The sequence below is a fragment of the Antrostomus carolinensis genome, unplaced genomic scaffold (assembly GCF_000700745.2).
Source record: "Antrostomus carolinensis isolate BGI_N321 unplaced genomic scaffold, ASM70074v2 scaffold3786, whole genome shotgun sequence".
Lineage (NCBI taxonomy): Eukaryota > Metazoa > Chordata > Aves > Caprimulgiformes > Caprimulgidae > Antrostomus > Antrostomus carolinensis.
This window is the reverse complement of record NW_010322359.1, coordinates 11,154-33,098: the sequence shown is the minus strand read 5'-3', so window position 1 is coordinate 33,098 and position 21,945 is coordinate 11,154. Positions and strand designations below refer to the sequence as shown.

The 21,945-nt window shown below is 35.0% G+C and overlaps 1 protein-coding gene across 1 annotated transcript in view; it reads right to left on the bottom strand.

Annotated features, from left to right (window-relative positions):
* PRIM2 (DNA primase subunit 2) overlaps positions 1–21,945 on the bottom strand; it is a gene marked incomplete at its 5' end in the record, with an annotated part of 40,320 nt that overhangs the window by 15,760 nt on the left and 2,615 nt on the right. The window contains 3 exons of the mRNA XM_029085497.1: positions 371–497; positions 17,407–17,592; positions 18,716–18,788. Coding sequence (XP_028941330.1) covers positions 371–497; positions 17,407–17,592; positions 18,716–18,788 — 386 coding nt within the window. The remainder of the gene's footprint in view (positions 1–370; positions 498–17,406; positions 17,593–18,715; positions 18,789–21,945) is intronic.

Here is a 21,945-nt window from a genome sequence, read left to right as displayed (position 1 = left end):
CACAACTGAATGAACAACTCAGGACTAGAATAACAATGGTGCAGTCAGTGCAGGTTTTCCATGTTTAGTCTTATAGAGATAGGAAGTTTTAAAGTAGCCTAGTAAACTTCAGAATTCCTGTACAATTGAATCCATATCTCAAACACCTCTAACTGGTCACTTTTTTAAAGCATTTACAGTCTCCTTGCACTGCATTACACAATGTACATAAAACCAGAAGCTATCAAGTGCAATCTAAAGAGAACAGTGCAAGACCACTGTGGCCTTAAGATTAAATATATCATTTAAGAGACTGCTGGAGGGAGTAACTTCTCTAGTCAAAGAATTCCACTGTTTTTTTGTTTTTGTTTTTGTTTTTAAGGGAACTCACCATGATAATCCCCTTGACTTGGTGGATTTGACATAATAATCTTCATGCAGCTGTATGGGGTATAATCAGTTCTCTTTCCTTCTTTCCCATAGCTGTGGCGAATGCTATAAGCATATCCTTTGTCAAACTAAATAAAAACAAATGAATAAATTCTTACATACTGTGCCAGGGATTCTATAAGCTCTGCAAACAGAAATATTGGATAATAAAATAAATCTTCCAAACATACTCAAACTGAGAAAAATAAAAATCAAGTTGCTCGCTGTTAGTTTTGATTTTTATATTACATGGACTTGTATATGCACATATACATATTTTACAGACACATCACAAGAGAAGTATGAAACTGCATTGATTTAAGATCTTTTCAGTTGATGCAGTAACCACTTAAAAGATAATTTAAAGATCAAAATTTTGAACCCCACTATGTTAGTAAATAGGGAAAACATGGTCATTTAAAATCTTTCATAAATGTCCATAAACTGATCGCTTTATCAGGGTGAAAAAACAGAAATATAGTTTTCTTTACTCAGGTTCACATTTTTGTTTCAACATTGAAGTTCAACTCATTAGATTCTAAAATGGAGCATACTCTGCTTGTACAGAGAAAGATTTTAGCAAATCTCTTTTGTCTACTGATAGACTACCAACTCCTCCAGTGAAATGAAATCTTCTAAAATAATACAGATGTAAACAAACATTTATCTTCACAGATGAGTACACTGCTATCAATATGTCATGTGGAGAACATTCAATGACTTGTGTTCATGTTATTTTATATGTAGCAACAGGTGACATAAAATCTGTAGTAGAATCAGATAATTTAACACACAGATTCCATTAAGTTGCATTAGATACATAAGACATCAAGGAACATTTGTTCATATACCCTACTTCTAGAACTAAAAAAAAAAACAAATAGGATAAAATAATGAAGCATCATATTTAAAATTACACATCCTCAGTCTCTCTTCTCCTCAAAAAAGCTATTATAATACATAAAAAACTGTGCTCTTGGTCAATTCAAAATTTTAGCATTAACCTTTTATAATGTTCTGTGTCTGAAACAACTCCCATAAGAATTTATGTTTTCTTCTCAAAAATTACTTCAAAATAATTTTTTACTCTGATACCTTACTAATATAAGACAATGTAATATACTGAGAAAAATCATTCAAGCATACAACTGGTAACTCTACTACTTCAAGGATTCTCTCATTTCTACAGAAAAAAGTAGTTCCCTGTTTGGCCTGTGGACTTCCAAATAGCAATTTGCAATATTCATATACCTATAAACTACCTTGACCTGCTAAAACATGTTGAAAATAAAATAGAAAAATAAGTATATTTTTCTTCATATAAAACACTTCAATATTTTTGAAAAATATAAATAATTGTAAACTTATAATATGCAAATACGTAAAAAAACATATACAACCTCTGAGAATAAAACTCTAAATTACACATGATTCTGGAAGGGTAAAAAAAGAAATTATCAAGATGCTGGTCATAATCAAGTCAATGTATCAAGAAGAAGAATATTCAGCATTCCATACAAATAAGGCTTAAGACATCAAAAGCTCTGAACAAACACTGACTAGTTAATCCTGACTGTGCATTTGACAAAGTGACTTTATTTTAAAAGATTAAAGAAAAAAAAAAAGGGGGGAGGGGGAGAAAACACATAGCTCATTATAATGAGCTCATAGCTTATTTGCTCACAAAAGAGCAGGGTTGGGATTACCAACTCTTCATTAGAAGGAAGGGTAAGACTGTATGAGGATCTGCTACAGGTGTGTGCACCTACTCGGGAAGGGCCGGAGGAACAGGTACCGTGGCCCAAGCAGGGCAAACAGCAGCTGCTGGCTGAGTCCTGCTGCTGCTCCTGTGGGAGCTGCAAATGGTGCATTTACTCCTGGAAAACAGCAACCCTCAAATACAATGATGTGTGTATTTTAACTCCCAACATCTGAGTGAACCTGTTAAACTGAAGATGGAGTCTGAGATCCTACAGTCACCTACTCTTCCATCCAGAAGCTCTGGAACCTTTCCTCCTTCTTTGCAAAAGATGAATGAAAGCACATTTCATTTGCTTAACAAAGGATATTTGAGCAAGCAGTTAAATTAGATTAAATTAGGTTTTTGTAAGGGAAAAGCAAATCTTGAATGCTTCAGGACGTATTGCTTAGGCTGCCAGAAAATTAACACCCCTCTTTAACAGTTCTGTATACCAAAGTCCTGAGCTGTACCTTTCACATCACTGGCCTTAATGCCTACAGAAATTACTTTTACTACTTAACTCTTTATTTTGTGCTGAGAAGCAGCTCTTGCACTAAATAGAAACAACAGCTACATAATAACACAACCTTGGGACAGGTTGGATATTTTCTCATTGCTTTCCTCCAACCCTGTTTGGATCTCTATAGTTTTTGCAGTGGCAGATGGCAGAGAAGAACAACACAACTACATGGTGCAAGTTCGCACATGTGCAGTTACATGCTTCCCTAAGAGCTCTTGCATCCTTGTGATTCAGTGTTTCTTATCATTGATTAAGGGAACAGGATTTTAGCAGGGCCAATATCCAACAGGCTGTGTGGTCATCCTCAGTGGGAAGAAACCATGAACTGTGCCATCTCATTTCAGAAAACACACCCTTGGGAACAGCCCTCTCTGGACACTGGGGGATGAACTCAATGAATTGCTCTTTCCCAATACCATTACTCTACAAAGTGCACAAAGAAAAATCCTCATCAGTATCAATCCTTTCTGACAGCAAAAGCACCAAGGTATAATTAGACATGTTTGAAATATGCAGAAACAAGGAGGCAGAGCTAGGGAACTGTCCTTTCCTATTTATTCTAATGCCCCAAACTGAAGTGGCAGGATTCTCAGTTTCTTGAACAAAATAAATAAATTACGTGCAGCAGACAACATGCATGTAGGTGTCTGCAGGGTCATTCTCACTGCTTCTGAATTGCTTGTTTTAAACTATTTCAGAAAAACAGTTTCAAAACCTTTTAAACTACCACTGCAGTGTATCCTAACTGCAATGTACTATAAGGTCATTATGGCAAAAAACTGTTAAAGGTCAAAATTTGAATTAAGTGATTTGAAAAATCACTTTTTTGGTGATGGCTCTGTAAGAATTTTTGAGGGTTTTATAAAAGCCTGATATGAACTTGCTCGACAACAATGATGTTGCAGGAGTACGTACATTTGCCCCCTCCCTGGAAGTTTTCAAAGCCAGGTTGGATGAGGATTTGAGCAACCTGGTCTAGTGGAAGGTGTCCCTGCTGATGGCAGGGGGGTTGGAACTAGATGATCTTTAAGGTCCCTTCCAACCCAAACCATTCTATGATTTGGTGATTTCCATTGTACTCTTGTGTGATAGTTTTCACTGGGACGAAAGAAAAGAATACAAAGGCAAAACATTTTTCCATTATTATAGAAAAACTGGGTAAGCATATACATCCCACCATAGTCTGTGCTAAATATAAATGGAAACTTACTGCCAAAGTTACACTAAGCCATCAATATTAAAGTAACATCATTATACTGTTGAGTATCTACACATACAAGATCACCTAACTGTTGGTAAGAGGAGGGATTCTCTGCAACTTTTAAATGATACGGCCTACATCTCAATTATTGCAGTTATTTTTTTTCTCTTTAGCCCTTCGAAATCTGCAAGGCATTTGTCATTTATGCGCTGGGTGGATGGGCCACGGCTTTGGTGAGGGAGAAATGGATCAAGAAATGTCTCGTTTAAGCGATCAACTGGTTCACACTGAAGCCAAGAAGCTGAGGCAAAGACAACCCTTTAACACCATCTCTATCAAAATCTGTCACTTTGGTGCTGGCATGCTCAAATCTTGGGATTAGCAGTACTGTGTATTTTAGTTTTTAAAGAGTGCAAATCAGCTGTCTGAGCTTTAACTTGATCCCTGAAGATAAGAAGTTTTTTGAGGACTTCTTCTTCCAGGCATGGCTGTAGGATGCACGTGATGCGGGGTCTGAAGTGCACTGCTGGTGACAAGTGGGTAGCTCTGAGCTTTTATAAATCAGTATTTGTTGTAATGAAGCGAGGTGTCCAGTGTATGGTACTGAATGTACTAGTGATGATCCTGGGTATCCTGGAACAAGTGACACCAAGGCTTTCTTAGACTACTTCTCCCTGTAAGAAACTAAGCTCTTAGCACTGATTAGTGGGACTAAACCAGTAGCCCAAAGCCAGACTCAAGGAGGCTGCAGGACAGCTCACTGGGTGTAGATGAATGTACTGTAGCAAGGAACTTACAGTTTCCTTTATGTGATATATTCACATGAGTATCAGACTAATGCAGATTAATCTGCCTTGTAACTGTATGACTAATACATACTGTATTAGACAGCCTTCCCAGGTTATATGTTGAAGTATAAGTAGGGTATTTTAAAAAATATATTTAAAGGTATTAACAATAAAAATTAATAAACTTCATATGTGTATTTATATAACATTGATATAATAAAAGTATATAAATTATATAATAAAAGTAATATAAATTAAATTAATAACATAACTAGATTAATATTATAATACTATAATACTATATTAAATTTATAATTATCTAAAATAAAAATAAAATGGTATTTAAAAAAAATATAAGCTATAAATTTACAAACGGTATAGCCTAATAGCAGATTACTAAATGACAGGAATTTAAGGAAATGTTATTTTCAATAACTTCTGATCACATAAATGCACACAAGACCTTTGGATATGGAATGAGAACGTACATCAAATGGACCATTTGGCAGGTATACACTCACCTTTGAAGAAAAGCTTTAATTTAACAAGGCAGGGAAGGATGGGTCATGTGTGCCTCATCATTATCAATTCAATACAACTGAATGCAATTTCAAACGAGAACAATTACAAACAACATTCCCAAGGCATTCCAGCCACTGCAGAATAAGGAACTTCATCACAGAGAGTTACTTTGCTTATATCACTTGTCATATTTGCAGATTAGTATCTGGAAATAGAACTAGGTCCTCCATATTTTTTGTTATTAATTCAGCATGCATATTAGGATGGAAAATAATTTGCTGAAAGGTCTTCCAAGCCCTGTGTGCTCAGGTTCACACTACTGCAAAACTTCCATGTTTCAGTTTAACTACTTTTATACACTCGTGTAAGTTTTTATGCACCTACTCCTTACAGTACTGGGAGATTTATTTATTTAAAGTCTACCAACTAAGCAAAACGACTGCAGTAATTTTGTCTAGCTTCTTGGCTGACCACCAGATTAGTTCCAACTCTGCAAAATTCAAAGAAGTAATGGTTTAACACTTTTTTTTTTTTTTAAACAGCCTTTGGGTAATTTCCTGTCTAAAACTGTTGAGCCTGTATGGATCACAGCTTCAAATTCATAAATTCATCACACACACTTGTATACCTTCTGAAATAATTGGTTCACTTTTTCATCCATTTCCTAGACTCAAATCATTACTGTTGACACTGTTTCACTGGGACATCTTTTTCCAAGTAATTTTTTTTTTTTTTTTTTTTTTTTTTTAAGCTCACTCTTAAAATAACCTCAACTTAAGGCTATATTTTCCCAAGCATGGTTGTCATTTAGGAGCACAAATAAATGCTTCTCCAGCTGCCAACAACAAAAAGTTGCAATTTACCCTGAATTCTCAATCTGTAGCATGATTTCTACCTTAAAAGGTCCAGATCAGAGACATCAGTTAAAACTGAGCTGGAAAATTCTAACATATTGTGCAGCAGTCATTACCGACCAATTTACATCATGTACAAAAAAACCTCCTCCCCTCCCATTTCAGTTTTTCCAAACCACATGAGGCAAGAACTGCTCTGCCCTAGATACAGCTTCATCTGCCACAAGGAAATCAGAAAAGTTTTCATCTAACTCCTTGTAAATCACCCACCCAAATGTAAACTGCATGGCCAATGAACTAGTTTTTGGGCTACCCCAGACCATGCATGCAAAAATATGATAACGCAAGCTTTTATTTACAGTAGTCTAAGCTTGCCTTAATACAACTTAGCATAACATACAATTTATGTACACTATTTCTCCACACATTTACAGGGACCAAGATTTTGAACCAGGAAAAGTATAAAATAAACCACAGCAGGCTACCTTCTGCATTAAGACACTGCATCAAGTTATCTGCACAACATAACCTAAAGCCCTCTCCTATAACGTAATTTTTTAGGCATATGCTTGGTCATCTATGAAATATTTTATCAGCCACTTCATGACGCTGCAATATTTCTTTCTGTATCTAAGTTACCAATACTTTTGTTTGTTTATTTGTTTGATGTACATTAAATTGAAAAAATTGGATCTAGAAGATGCATTTCAAAACATAGGGTCAAAGAAGAAACATTTCAATTCAGATTTGATTGTTTGGAGCTCACAATGAAGGAGCTGCTTTCAAACTGAAGCCTCTGAACAAGAAACTGGCACAGGGAAGACTGTTCTTTTGTAGACTGCCACTAAATAAAGTTTCCATGGGTGTAACAGCTTGTGGAGGTCAAAAGTAAACGCTACTTTAAAAACTACTTTAAACAACAATTAAAAGCATGTAAAATTGTGACTTCATTTTAATGCTCACCAGTAAGAGCAGGAACAAAAAATACTAAGTGATTTTTATTACAATACTTGATTAATTTCTACCTCTGGTAAACTGAAATGTCTGTGATTACAGACATTTAATTAGCAGGTTTTGTTTAAAGATTATTTCAACAGAACATGATCCGATTCCCTTAGCATAATGTCCTATCTTCTTGGCATAAGATCACCTATACGTAGCACTTTTCTTGGATAAAAAGATAGCTATATCTGAAAGAAATAAATCCTTCCAATACTACACTGCATCCATCTCCTAATTCTTTATGGAATTACAATGCCTAAGTCATTTCATGTAGTACTCCACTAATAGTCATTTTCTCTAATATCTTTAATACTACCAAAAAAGGAAAAAATCTGAGAGAAAGAACAGTCATTTTAAGGAAAAAAATCAGTTTGTGGGTGATAATTTCACCCACATCAGAATTCTGCTAATAAATTAATACACAATCATATTGAAAATATTGAACGTTTCATGCTGGCAGTTCAGAGTGTTACTCAGTACAGAGGTGTAATTCCTTGTCATTTCAAATGAAACAACTACACAAAGAAATAGTGATGTTTATGAATTATAATCAAGAATTACAAGGAAATTGGAAATTATAACAACAAAATAAGTATTTTAGATGGTAGTTAACACTGATAGGTGATGAGAATTCCTGTTGCTATGTTTATAAATAGAATAAAATATTAAATCTTATTTAAAACAAGAATTAAAACAGCTGAATTAAAGTGTCCATATTTGACAGCACTATAAGAGGTACTGTGCTTAAGTATCTATAAAAATAAATCGGTACTTTCCTTCAAATAACAAATGAACACTCAATAAACCTGATTACATTAAAAAATATGTTTTATTTTCAACATTTCTGCAGACCATTCACTACAGTTTTAAGGAACTCTTAAGAAAAGTCTTTCTAATATCACAGAACAATCTCGAATCCTTCACTAAATATTTACTCCATAAAACACTCATTTAGAAAGTTTACTATAAGATGAAAAAAGAAAAAAGCTCCAATAATCAATTTCTAAACCAAGGAATTTCATTCAGTTAGGAAAAAACCCCACACTGCACTTCTGGTACTCCATGAACTGCAAGCATACCAACATCTTTCAGATTTTTCTGCTGATGTTTTTCAATCAGTTTTTCTCAAATTTCAATATTCAGAGCAGTTAACTGATTTAATTTGGAAGTGTATCTTTCAGCAGAAGGTAAGTAGTAAATTAATGGCGCTATTAATTTAATCAGAAGTGGCAGACAGAGAATAAGAGTCCCCAAAACATTTAAGGGCAAAGGAGAACACAAAAAGCATTATTGGTGAAAGAGATGTAAGAGTGTTGACAGATTGCAAAGTAGACAGAAATTTAACATGTGCTACAAATAAAAAAAAACAAAACTACTAAGGAAGTTAAACAGAAATAGAACAGTAACTAACCGTGCATCTATAGGAATAAGATTCAGCTCCAGACATCTAAATCCAGACGTCTCCTATTATTGTCAGTGGAGGTCAATGGAATCAGAGGAGTCTGAGGAGCAATTCAATTTACCCTAACATAGTCACCTAGAGGCTCATTAAAAAAATCATTCTCTAGACACCATTGACTGCATAGGCTAGATGTCTGTTGATAATAATGGCATCTTAGGATCCCAGTGTAAAGACTATTTTTATACTAAGGAGAAAATAAATTAAGACCATATTATAATTTGGAGAAATCCATATTTATATGTATACCACTGCAGCATGTATCACAGGTTTTCAGAGAAGATGGATGAAGACTGGCCAAGGACCCCTGCAAAGTCCAAAACCTAAATTCTTACTATTTATCTAAGCTCTATCAATACTCCAGAGTGCCCTCATAGAATGTTCTATAGTTTTATTTGAGCACAGTGAACATGTAATGCATTTTGCAGTCTCATGTAGCTCATGATCTATTATACGGTAGCATATACTGCAACTTAGGTCAGCATGTATAATAACAACCTAAACATATAGGGAAGAAATAGGAAAGAAAGCTGATGTCAGCATGGAGACATGATGTCATTTCATGAAGAATCCTGAAATGTATCCAACTGGACTTTGGTTACAAGACCAACCAGCAACAAAATGCAGGACTGGGACATGAGGCTTAGACTGCAGGTGGACAGAGGGTTTATTCTCACTAGCCCGTTGTAATATCTTAGAGCCATGGATCTGAAGACAGAGGCATTCAGCAGACCAGACTGCAATAGGCCAAAGTGGCAGCCAAATGGACTTCGGAAAAGATTTAGAGGAGAGCCACTATGCTTGGCTCCAGCCTGTACCCTAGATACTTGGGATATCTTCTGCTTCATGCAAAACAGTTCAATGGGTTAATATGTCCAATTGTTATTATTTACCTTAACAGTCTGGCATAGCAGGCTCTGTCATTCTAGTCATAATTACTAATTAATAAATAATTAATAAATAATAATTAATAATAATTTCAGTAATACTGGAATTAATCCAAGGAAGTCTGGCTCATTATCCAATATTCCAGTTGTTCTTAGTACAACTCCCAGAGAGTCAGAAGATCTGAGCAAGTTCACCACAACGGCTGAAGTTCTCTGTCTATGCATTGTTTCCAAAGACCAACCATCTCCTCACACAGTGGAAGACACTATAAGCTCACTGAATTGCTTCTATTTTACAAGCTGGTTGAATGATGCAGCATTCCCTATATATATAATCTTTGAAGCAGAGACTGGAAGGTTTTGCACACCTTTTGAACTACTTAAGCCACAGAAGTGTTCTTCCCTTTTAAAACCATGTACCTTGCATAGGGAGTTCACCTTACCAAGCTCCTCAACTTGACATTAATTTATTACTCTATCCCCTTGCAAGCACCCTTAGGAATCCTTTACAGATTGTTATTTCTCAATCTACACCCTGATCAGAATGACACCTGAAGCCAAGTTCAGCATTAGATGACAAAAGGCATGTAAGAAGCAACGTAAATTAAAAAAAAAAACCAAAGGCAGGCCTTCTTCATTGATCATGAGATCAAGTGGTAAATTGATGTTACCCTCAGGTTATAACAGTCCACCAGCAAAGCAGTCCTCATTCATTAGAAAGCTATGACTGACTATCCCACCTAGTCTGCAATGAGATACAGTAAAGTTCAAGAGATTCAATTTTACCCTAAACCTCAGATTTGCAGAAGCAGCATCACTCAAAGAGATCCAGTGATTTGGGCTGGAGATTATCCCTTCAACCAACGCAAGTGACAAAGTTATCAAAATGTGATACAACTGTGGCAAAAAACTTGCTTTTTACTGCAATATGGCTAAACCTCTTGGATGAGGATTAGTGTCAGAACAGAAGGGCATTAAGTCTCCACTCACAATGTCTCAAGATAACCAGTAAATCCCCAGTATAAGCACAGATAAAAAAATTACATTAAGTCTCTGGATAAATTGATCATTGGAAAAAAATAAAATAATTCTTAAAACAAAACTACAAGGAGGCTGAGAAATGAATAAGTTTCCTCAGATTGGTAAGTATTCCTTATGTCTACTCTTGAAAGACAAACACAACTTTTTTGACGCGGTCATAAAAGAATGACAAAAACAAGGCATTAAAAAAACAAAACCATACACAGAGATTTGATGTTTGTCAACCTTTCTGAACACAGAGTAAACTAGTTATTAGAGCTCTCCAAACAGCACAGTTTGGCTCAAGAACCCTGGCATTTTCTCTTTAAAAACTCTGCTAGTAAAACAGATTTTTTTTCTTTATAACAGCACAATAAAAGACAAAAATCACATTTTAAGATGACTATCAAAGGAAACAGAAATGCAGAAAAACAGATATTAGCCCTTGCTATCATGAGAACTGCTTGCATACAAAGATCCTTTTATATTCTATCTTATGCACAGAGTGCACTCAATCAAGACACATTTGAACTCTAGACTGCAAGTATGACTAGAGTCTTTCTGCATTCAATGACAGAAAAAAAGCTTGTTTTAAAACACACAAGACCTATTTTCCCATCTTTAAAAAAAAAAAAAACCCACATTTCTGTTAATTAATCATTAATTAAAAATTACTTGACTGCAGAGAAAATGCAGTCAGAAAAATAAAGAAGCTCTACTGCCTGACTGCTCTAAACTCTCAGGAAAAATAACATACACCCCATTTTTTAGTGCTTGCTCTAAGGTTCTAAAAACAGGGAAATAACTCTGGTAACAAAATACAAGAAAGAGCCCAGCTGCTGTAATTAATCTAAAAAACTCCACAATCTTTCTGGTTTTACAAAAAAAAAAAAAAAAAAAAAAAAAAAATTCCTAAGAGTTTCACTGGTATTGCCCACATTCTCATGCCCTAAACTCAAATGCATTAAGTAGATTAATTAGGAAAAAAAAATAATTTAAACAACAAAACTCGCCATAAAGACCACTGGCTTCTGTTCCCCCATGCACAACAGCGGGGGAAAGATAACTGAGGGACATTTTTATTTTTCTCCTTGTGTAAGCAAACTGAAGAGGGACATAAGGAACAGGAAAAGCTCAGAGCACACCACATTATGCAGAATTCAGTTTCACAGCTAAACAGCATTGTACTTTTCAATATAAAATCAGAACTTAACCTTCTTTCAAGAAATAGTAACCTCTATGATGTTGAAATACTTAAACCCTATCATAACAATTTAACTTTCTGAAATCAATATATTAAATTTCTGAAACATAAATTGTGCATAGCACAAACATTGTATAAAAGAGCTGTCCTGTCTTTATTCATGAGATTCAATAGATTTCAAAGACATGCGGCAGAATGTTCAATCAATTCTGGAAACGAAAATACATTTTTATGTACATTGTGCCTATGTGGTATATCAGCAGAGTGCACATCTGATACAACATGCTGCTTTTCTGGATGACTGAATGTGAAATATCGCCACAATTTACTGGCTGAATATAAACACGTGGAATAAGGCAATTATAAGATTTTACAACAATTACATGGACATTATGAAAAGACAAGACAAAGTATACAGGATTCTGGGTTTCATTTTGGAATTCAGTGTAAACGACTCCAGGAAATCTGAACATTTAATAAAATAATTTTAAAACATTCTTTCAAACAATTCTATCAAGATTAATAAACTATTCTATCAAAACTTTTCTGTTCAAAAGGCACAGGAACACAAATGGAAGAGACCTGCTATGTCATTCAGTTTGTCCTGGAAGGTAATAAAAAGATACAGATGAAGAGATTTGCATCTCAACAACAGTTAACCTCTCTCTCAGAACTAGGGGTAAATAGCCAAAGACCTAAAATGCCTTACTGGTGGTGTGTGTGGCAACATACAGCAAGTATATTTCAGCAGATGGCTATGAAGAGAGAGCTGTATGGTTAAGAAGGTATTTTACAGAACCTGCTAAAGCCATACTTAGTGACAGTCAGATACTTCACAACCACTGAACTTCGAAATTTGGCAACCTGATAGGCAAATCCATCTATCACTTTTCTTAACATGTCATGGACTGACTTACTTGCTGCTGCTGTGATGGCTAATAAACCAAACTTCTCCTGACAAGTACATAGTTTTTCTACAGCGATAATGAAGTGCAAATCTGACAAGTGCTTCAAGACTACAAAAGGGATCTTAGAAAATTAAGGGTCTGGCTTTAATATCCATTTTTATACGCACAATTCTAAAAAGATACTACAGTATGGAAAGAAAATGTGTGTTGCTGGGAATAAAACAAGTCATAAGAGAGCACATTCTGATCTAAATTAGTTTTAGTACAGGAAAGATATTTATTGCTTTTATTCTTGTCAGTGCAAGAACCTTATCACTAACCTGATCATACACTAGACTACTAAATAGAGATTTCAGTGCCTTGTATGTAACAACTATGAAAAGCTATCCTATTTCTTTTTATGGTAACTAGTAGAGTTAAAAACCATCACTAAAATTATGCCGGCACTGTAATTAATGTCCTGAAAGAGAGATTACATAGATAGAGCTCTTCCCTGTCCCTAAGACATACCACACACTGAAAGACCATCCAAAGTTTTCCCTTAAAATATAAGTCAGAGGACAAAAACTGAAAATCAAAAAGTAAGGGAGATCCATTTTTAACAGGTTAAAAAAAGGGCTGAACAAATTAAAGGACCTTAAAGTGAATAATCACAGGAAAACGTCACCGTAACTTTGGTTTTACAACAAAGACTGGAGAATTCATTTTAACAGAATATAATTGAGAAATCTGGTAGCAACTGAAAGAGATTGTATTTGGAGTGAAAGAGGACATATTTTTACGATAGCACTTATTACTGTGATTCCTAGAACATTTATGTGCCCACACAATAACCTCAAAGTATATCATAGTCTAAAATTATTTTACGTTTTCTAGTACATCATCACCAGTTGTGGTCTGTTTGCATAACATCCATGAAACAAAAACATGGTGAAAAATAATAGTTTTATACCAGCTCCATTTCATTTAAGAAATACTGCTTTAAAATTTCAAATCTATTACACAAAAATTAGGGGTTTTTAATTCTAAGGTTTGTTTAAAAACAAAGTTTCTGAAACAAAAATACTGTCTTATGAAAAAAAAAAGTTAAAATATAAAATGACAAATAGTGAAACAGATTCTTACCAATATTCAGTAAGCTTAGATAACTGTAAGATATACTGATATGCTAATTAGTAATTTAAGGCCTGAGAAAAGAGTTTCAGAGGGAAATACACAGAAGCATGATTGAGTTTAATATGCATCTACATTAGCTACAGGGCATAATTAAAACTACATCAGTCTCTTAAATCTACATAATTATGTCCCAAAGATACTTTCTCTTCAGTTGCCTCAACTTTACTAATAAACCAGTAAGGACCTTGGGTTTAAAAGGTCAGGAAATACTGTTTTAAAGTAAAATACATGCACTAATGTCCATAATTACAACATGGCATGTTATTTTAACAACAGCAATTCCATACTACTATTTAACTGTAAATCCTAATAAAATTCACTAACTGATGCCAACAACTTTAAACTATTCTGATGTGATCTCACGATGCTTAATTAAACAGGAAGCAAACAGCTATCTCTTCTTCTAATTAGATGAGCTAATTCTCTGCAGTCTCTCCAGAATGACTGTGTCCACAACACTAAACAGAAGCAACACTGAAAGCGCTGTTAGTGACTTTCCTCTCGCCACAGGCCAGGATTATATGTTTACAGACACTGCTAATAGTCTCTACATTTGACAAATCTTATCTCAGCTCCTTCCTATGACTTAGCAGAATTCAACAGGACTCTGCAAAAAGTTATTCATGTTTGATCACAGAACCACAGAATCATTTAGGTTGGAAAAGACCTTTCAGATCATCGAGTCCAACTGTAAACCCAACACTGCCAAGTCCACCATTAAATCATGTCCCTAAACGCGATACTTCTTGGAATACAAATGCAACCCCTGTGAGCCTGCTTTCTCAGTCCTTCCACTTCCAGAATCCATTACAGATCTCTTTCCTACTGCTTTGATCATTAGGTACACAAAACAACCTGAAGAAATCAAACCTGATGATTGATTCACTGCCATAAAGCTGATTTCTGGAAACTTAGCATAACTAACATGAGTTCAGACTACTGGTATTTTTAACTTGGTTTTCAGTGTATCACTCTGGCAAAGGCTGTTCAGCTCCCAACAACTGGCATCTTGGTCGAGTCACTTCATAATTTTGCACAAATTCTCTATTTCATAGACCTGGCTGTTCAGACAAATGCCACAAAGGACTACACTGGAAACAAACAAAGAATCAAAACCAACAACAAGCCCCAAACCAAAACCACACAAAAGAACTTGAAAATAGTGAATGCAAAGTCCTTTTCTTTAGCATTTGGAGTTAAAATTAAAATTAAATATTATTTTTTACTTCAAGTCTATGTGTCTAGGATGCACTTGAACCACTTACTGCCTTGAAATTCCTATAAAAATTCCACATTATTGTTTTTTGCTTCAAAATTGCATTTAAAGAAAAGGTTTAATGTAAATTCAATAGTAAGTTTGGGAATCGAAATGAGTCACGTAAATGAAAATGCATTTTCATGTTTCTTCTGACAATTAAATCACTTTTAGCCTGCTATTAAAGCAATTTCAAGAGCTAACTTTGTAGAATACAAAAAACATTTGGAAACATATCACAGAATTATTTTTACTTTCTTTATGCTCAGTTATACTAGGTAAGCACAGCCATTGAACATATAATAAAGTTATGAACAGAATGTCATTTTGACAATACAGAATAAAAGTTATTCACTCAAAATCTTTTAAACCCACTAGTTCTATCTCACTACAACTGGAATATGAAATGATAATTTCCAAATAATGAAAGAAAAATACAGATAGTGAGTGGTTCTACTGAAGCTAATTTTCACAGTCACTGGTGGAAGGAAAAAAGAATTCTGTTTCATTTTATGATTAAGTTTAACACAAAAATACAATTTAATCAAGAACTTGACTGTCTAGTCCCCTGATAACCAATGAAAGCAAGGGCAATATGCTTAACTATATTAATGCTTTGTTACCATGACATACTCTTCCACTTCTACAGAATTCAGGGGGATAAGATTCTACAGGTAATATATGCTGCACTTTTATTACATTTTTTTATATCCTAGAAGAAAGCAAACATTTTCTTTAAGTTCTATAGTAGCCTTTATACATCTGAGGAGAATTCAAGCCTGGGCATCTATTTGCATTACAGTACTACTGATGTACAACTAAAAAAAGATCAGATCATCTGTAAAGAGGAATTTCATTTATATTTATATCTTTATCACTTATATGTTAAATATTGTGGCTTGCTGTTCAACATGTCACTCTAGGCTGCAGATTTGTATAGTTTAAATAATTCAAGAATAAAAGTAGCAAATGACATTCAATTAGAGAATTATAATTAAAAATGTGACAGAATAAAGATCCTTTGCTGATTTATTAATCAGAATATGTTCCCAAAATACGAGGCACCATTACCTGATATAAAGGGGGCAATATAATTGTATAGACTTACAAAGCATTATAGGATAAGCATTTCTAATTTACATCTGTTTACCTATACATGTAACCTACATGTATAGGTTACATCTGTTTATTCTTTATGATCTTGTCTCCCTCTAGTGGGTAGCCCTCACAAAAATGTACTTCTACCTATATTCAGACCTGTATGCAGAATCACATGATAATTCAGGCTGGAAAGGACCTCAGGAGGTCTCTAGTCCAGCCCTGTATGAAACACAGGACAAACAACTTGCCAGCCATATACTGCATCAATATGCAAAGGAATACATCTCCTACTCTGTTAAGAAGTGAAGAAGCTTTGGAATGAAGGTACATCCCAGTGAAATAGATCCAGTGATTTGATTTTCCTGGCTCTTCCATTTCTGTTACACATGATCTTAGGAGGTCATGATTCATTGTAGCCAGTATTACTTTTTGTCCTGTATCTCTATAAAAAGCCATGTCCCAGAGAACCTAAGCTACCAAAACATAGTGTAGCAAACACTCCCAAATACTTCATAGTACTGTGGAAAGATGAGATCTCACAATGTTAAATGCAAAGGATCAGAGTCCAAACAAAACCGATACAAGGTCCGAAACATCTGCTCTAACACATACCACAGGTCAGGCAGAGCCGGATGAGAAAGGAAGCCTGTATGATTCTGTCTAGGCTGTTCAAGGTAAGGAGCAGGTCACAAACCTCCAAAAATTAGCATACATTTTTCATGCTTTCAAAGAGATATCACATGTATGTTACACTTTCCTCACTGAAAATACTCTCAAAAATATTTGCAAGGGTTAGGCCAAAGACTGATATGTCAACAATACTGCCCATTGCACTGAACAGCATTTTCTCACTTTGTCCTTGAACATATTCTTCTGTCTTGGTCCATCTCTAGTTTCTTCTTTTATTCTTAGACTGTAAATTTGCTAAGGCAAGCTCACCTCACACACAGCTGTCCTATTATTTTTTTTTTTTTAAATTAACCAACAAAAAAGGCTAACCTTGCCTTTCACATAGCACTGTTTGTGGTCACTTACCTGCTTGGTGAATTAATTTATTCATGTATTACCTGTATTTCATAAAGGACATCTGTTTTCTAGTGATTTAGTGATAAAGTAAGATTTTTCTACTCCTTATCTCTAAAAAGCCTTTTTGCAACTTGCCTTTTTCCCCACATGCTTCAGGAGCAAAATAAATAAAATCATAAGCAAAGAGATTAAAAAAAAAAACCCACCTTTAAAAGACATTACTGTGTCTTTTGCCCAATTATCTACTTTAAGAAGCATCCATCCAAATATGTAGCACAATTACACATTAACTACATCTTCACATATTTAGATATTTTTTCATTTGTTAAATTACCTTGTCTGCATCCACTTTTCCTCTGATAAATTCTTTTTTCCAAAATTCCAGTGCCTGTTCCAGAGTCAAGCCGATGCCTTTTAAGAACAGTCCGTATTGCATACGGCCTCCGTGACGGAGATGATGGTTATCACGCAGGGCTTTGTGCAACTGGCGCATGCAAAGAGGGAATGATTTCACAGAAAGCTGTCAAGAGAAAAAGCTGTGTTTAAAACTTACTGATCATTTAATTTGTAGGATACATGCTTATTGTGATTATTGAAAATGCCAATGGCTGGAAGAAAAGATATGCATGTGCAGAGCACCATGGGACTGATGACTACACAAGTGTGTCTGTAAAGTGTAAACCATCAAATCCAATAACTATCTCAAGAACAAAATCCAAAAGACAGTAATACAGGTGGTAGTATGGGACTGTCTTCAGCTACAGAATAACAGATGCTTAATTGCTGTCTGGAAAAATATATCCACAGTTCCATTACAATATTTCTTGCTTCTTCCTTATTTTAGCTTCTGGAAGGGCAAGGTGACCTTTGTTAAGAGTTTTTAGGGGTTGGGTTTTTTTCAAACATCTTTGGAAAAAACACAAGCAGGAGTAAAATCCACTGCAACTGATCTGCAGGTGTTTTCCCTGAAGAATACTATTTCTTTTAAAGCCAGATCACAGACATAAAAAAAAAAAAAAGTAACATTTACGTTTACTTGGGCTTCACTTTTTTTTTTTTTTAACATCTGAGTAATACTATGGAATTCACTACCAAAGGAACACTGTCACGGTTAAGATGGACAGTGAAAACAAAACTATTTCTAAAGCTCAGATAAAGGAATGATAATGTGTTCTTAATTGCCTCTGCACCACTGATGGGGGTTCACAATCCACTTTATTTACTTCCTTATTTTGAAAAACCCTTCTGTAAATCAAAAGTCCAAAAAAGAGCACTGAAAAAACTAATACTGCAATGCAATAATCATAAACTAAACATCATGGTTTGCAAAATTATTAAATAAGAAAATTTCGTTAAACTCTGTTTATAATTATGTTAGGCATTTGTGAAAGTACACAAAATTAAGCAGCAAATTAAGCAATTCATTATAGCTCCAGTTTGAATCCTGATTAGATGCATTTTCAGTTAATTCTGCTCCATTTTAAACATTATCACAATTTCATTCAAGTAGTTCTCAAGAGTTACAAAGCAAATATGAATCAAAAAAAGACAAAGGTTTTATATGTTGTCTGCACGTAGAGTACTTGAATTTAAAAAGCTACATATCAACATACAATATAACCCAATAAACACAGAGGACTTACAGTATCGATCTGTTCTAGAGAAAGTCTTCCAGCGTTCTTTTGCACGCTGTAATCTGGGCCCACGTAAGAATGGCTGAAAAACAAAGCAAACCGTACAGTATAATTTTAAATTGTTCAAAAACCTTTTTTTTTTAAGTTTAAAAATTTAGAAATAAATTATTTTACCAATTCAGGGCTGCAAATATTTTATATCAGGCAAAACCAAGAAAATAGTATTGGACAGTTATGTAAGTAATCAAGATTTATAAAACCAACATTAGAGTCAACATAGTAAAGAAATCCTCCCTCCCTTTATTTGAATGGAGTGGCAAGGGGTCATTCAGAACTCAGATCACAGGATCACGCTACTGTTGAAGTTGAGAGAGACCTCTGAAGATCTTCTAGTCCAACCCCTTGTTCAAAACAGTTAACTACAGCAGGTTGCTTAGCATCTCATCGAGCTGGGTTCCTGTCCATTCATTTCTCCAACCTGTCCAAGTCCATCTGAAAGGCATCACACCCATGTGGTGTAAATCATTCCTCCTAGTTTTGTATCATCTGAAGCTTGCTGAGTTTGCACGCTGTCCCATCACCCAGGACATTAAAAAAGAAGCTAAACACTACAGGACCACTGATCTCTGAGGTACTCCACTAGTGATTGGCCTCCAGCTGGTCTCACTGCCTCTGAGCACAAACCTTTTGAGCACAGCACTTCAGCCAGTTTTCAGTCCACCTCACTGTCTATTTAGCTAACCCATACTTCATTCGTTGTTGATGAGAATGTTACAAAAGACAGTGTCAAAAACCCTGCTAAAGTCAAGGTAAACGACATCCACTGCTTTCCCTTCCATCTATTGAGCCTTCTATGATAAAATGACCAGCTATGAGGTTAGTCAAGCATAATTTCCCATTCACAAACCCATGCTGACCACTCGGCATATTGGTCCAAAAACCAGTCTGCAAAGTCTGGGTAAGAACAGATTTCTTTATGCAAGAGGAATTTCACAACTAACTTACAAAGATAATTTCTTAAGTCTTTTGAAGGTACACAGAGGTTAGCTCCAGGAAAAAGGAATTTAACTAAACGAGAATACTAGGTGCTACAGATTATTTTATGACATTTCAATACTGTAAAGTGCAAAAAGCATAGAGCTAAGAGTTCATTTTACTACAGTACAAACAGTTTAATTCTACGCGCATTCATTTGTTCTTTAATCTTACTTCTGACACACACTGGAGCACTAGGCAAGCTTACTGTACTTAATAGTTTTTTTTTCATTACACAACAATGGATAAATAATTAAAAGTATTTGACCTGTGTATATCTATTACTACTAATACTACTAAAGTAGTATCTAAATTTCCTTGTTGAAACAGATCTGCATCACTTTACTAATGAAAACTACAAACAAAACAAAAATCACAGTCTCAAAAATATTACAATTGAAGCACAGAACAATAGAAAACAGCTGTTGCTTAAGCAACTTTAAAAAAAAATTAGGAAAAGGACCACTCAGTTATCACATCCCAGGATCAGTACTGGTAACTTCTTGAGCTGCTCTACCGTAATCACTTTAGATCACCTGCTCATATACTATAGTATTTATTAGAATCATACTGATACTGCAAAAAATTGCTAAGATAAAGAAAATCACTTCTTTGTAGCATTTGTAGAAAGGATTGGCCTGGGAAGAGGAGGTCCAAAGAGCAGACACAAAAGTTTTCCTATACAGTAAGTGAACAAAATAAGACTTCAGAAGTTACTGCTAAAAAGAGGACATACTCTCTGAATCTCGCTGACCATTACATCTGGATTTGATAGAAAACTTTATTATGAGGACAGAAAACTCAAGCCAAGGTGGGGGAGAAGAAGAAATTCTACTTTTCATACCCCAGAAAGTAAAAATATTCTCAGTAGGGTAAGCAAATAGGAAAAGTTTTTCATAAATGTTTCCTTATTTTTACTTTAAAAAGTAGCATATGAGCTTTACAAGGACAAATTTTTTTAACACCTGACACCACTCACCAAAGAGCTGAACCAAACAAACTGCCTTCAGAGGTGGTGCTCTGAAAAACAGCATGCTGTATCCATCCAGAATATGTTGTAGATTGGAGCCAGGCATAAAGAGGCCAGCACTAGTCATGTGGCTCTTATTTTGGACTAATCCTTTCTTTTATTCCACATAGCTTCTGACATTACTTCCTCATCAAGACTCTTACTCACCTACAAATATCTACAGTTCTTCATAATTTCTTTTTGTAATTTACTGGAATGCAAACAGCAATGTCTTCACTTTTCACTTAAAAACCAGTTTTATTTTACCTTCACATATAAATTCCTGTCTCTCTCCATTCAGCCTGACTCAATCACTCGAAATTAATTTTTCTAAAATCCAAAACCTCATTTACCAAAAGTTTTCTAAACCTATATTGCAACTAAAGATCAATGCATTCATTCACACTGTTGTTGACCAAGAAAGAAACCTCCACTACATTGACGTTTCCAAGAATGGGATCTAAGTCTTTCAAATAAACAGCTGTAGGACTGTTCTGATAAACACCGCAGTATTCACAGATGTGTTGGTATATCATGACATTTAATGAGGATATGAAGGGCACTTTGTGGATGCTGAGGACAGTAAATGACACCAGTCTATTAAGGTGTGCATTCCTCTTTACTCGCTTGTGAGATGAGCATAAGTGAGAAGGAGGATGAACATGTCTGCATGAGTATTGTGTTATCCATTAAAAAAATACAGGCTTGAAAAATACTTGGTTTCTGTATCAATATTATGAACTATCATTTGAAGACATAATTGATAAAATCATATAAATGTTGGTTGTAAAAGATGTGAGAAGACCATTTAATCCCATACCCCAAGCTAAGTGGGACTACTGTTAACACTAGTCAGGTGAGCCATGGCTTTTTCTGTCTGAATCCTAAAGATCTCCACAAACCAAGATTCCACATCTCTGGGCAATTGGCTGCGCTATCATTCTAGCACAGATATTTTTCCTAATGTCTGATCTAAATCTCCTAAACCGCTATATGTGACCACTGTCATTTGTTACAGCCTCTGGCACCATCAAGAATTCCAACACTGTGATGTTTATTCTTCAAACAGTTGTAGGCTGCTATTTGATCATCCCTAAGCCTCTTCTTCAACAGACTAAACAAAGTCATCTCAGCTTCTCCTTGTAATTCATGTACAGGCACAGCCCTATAGTAGTTTGATGGGATTACATACAAC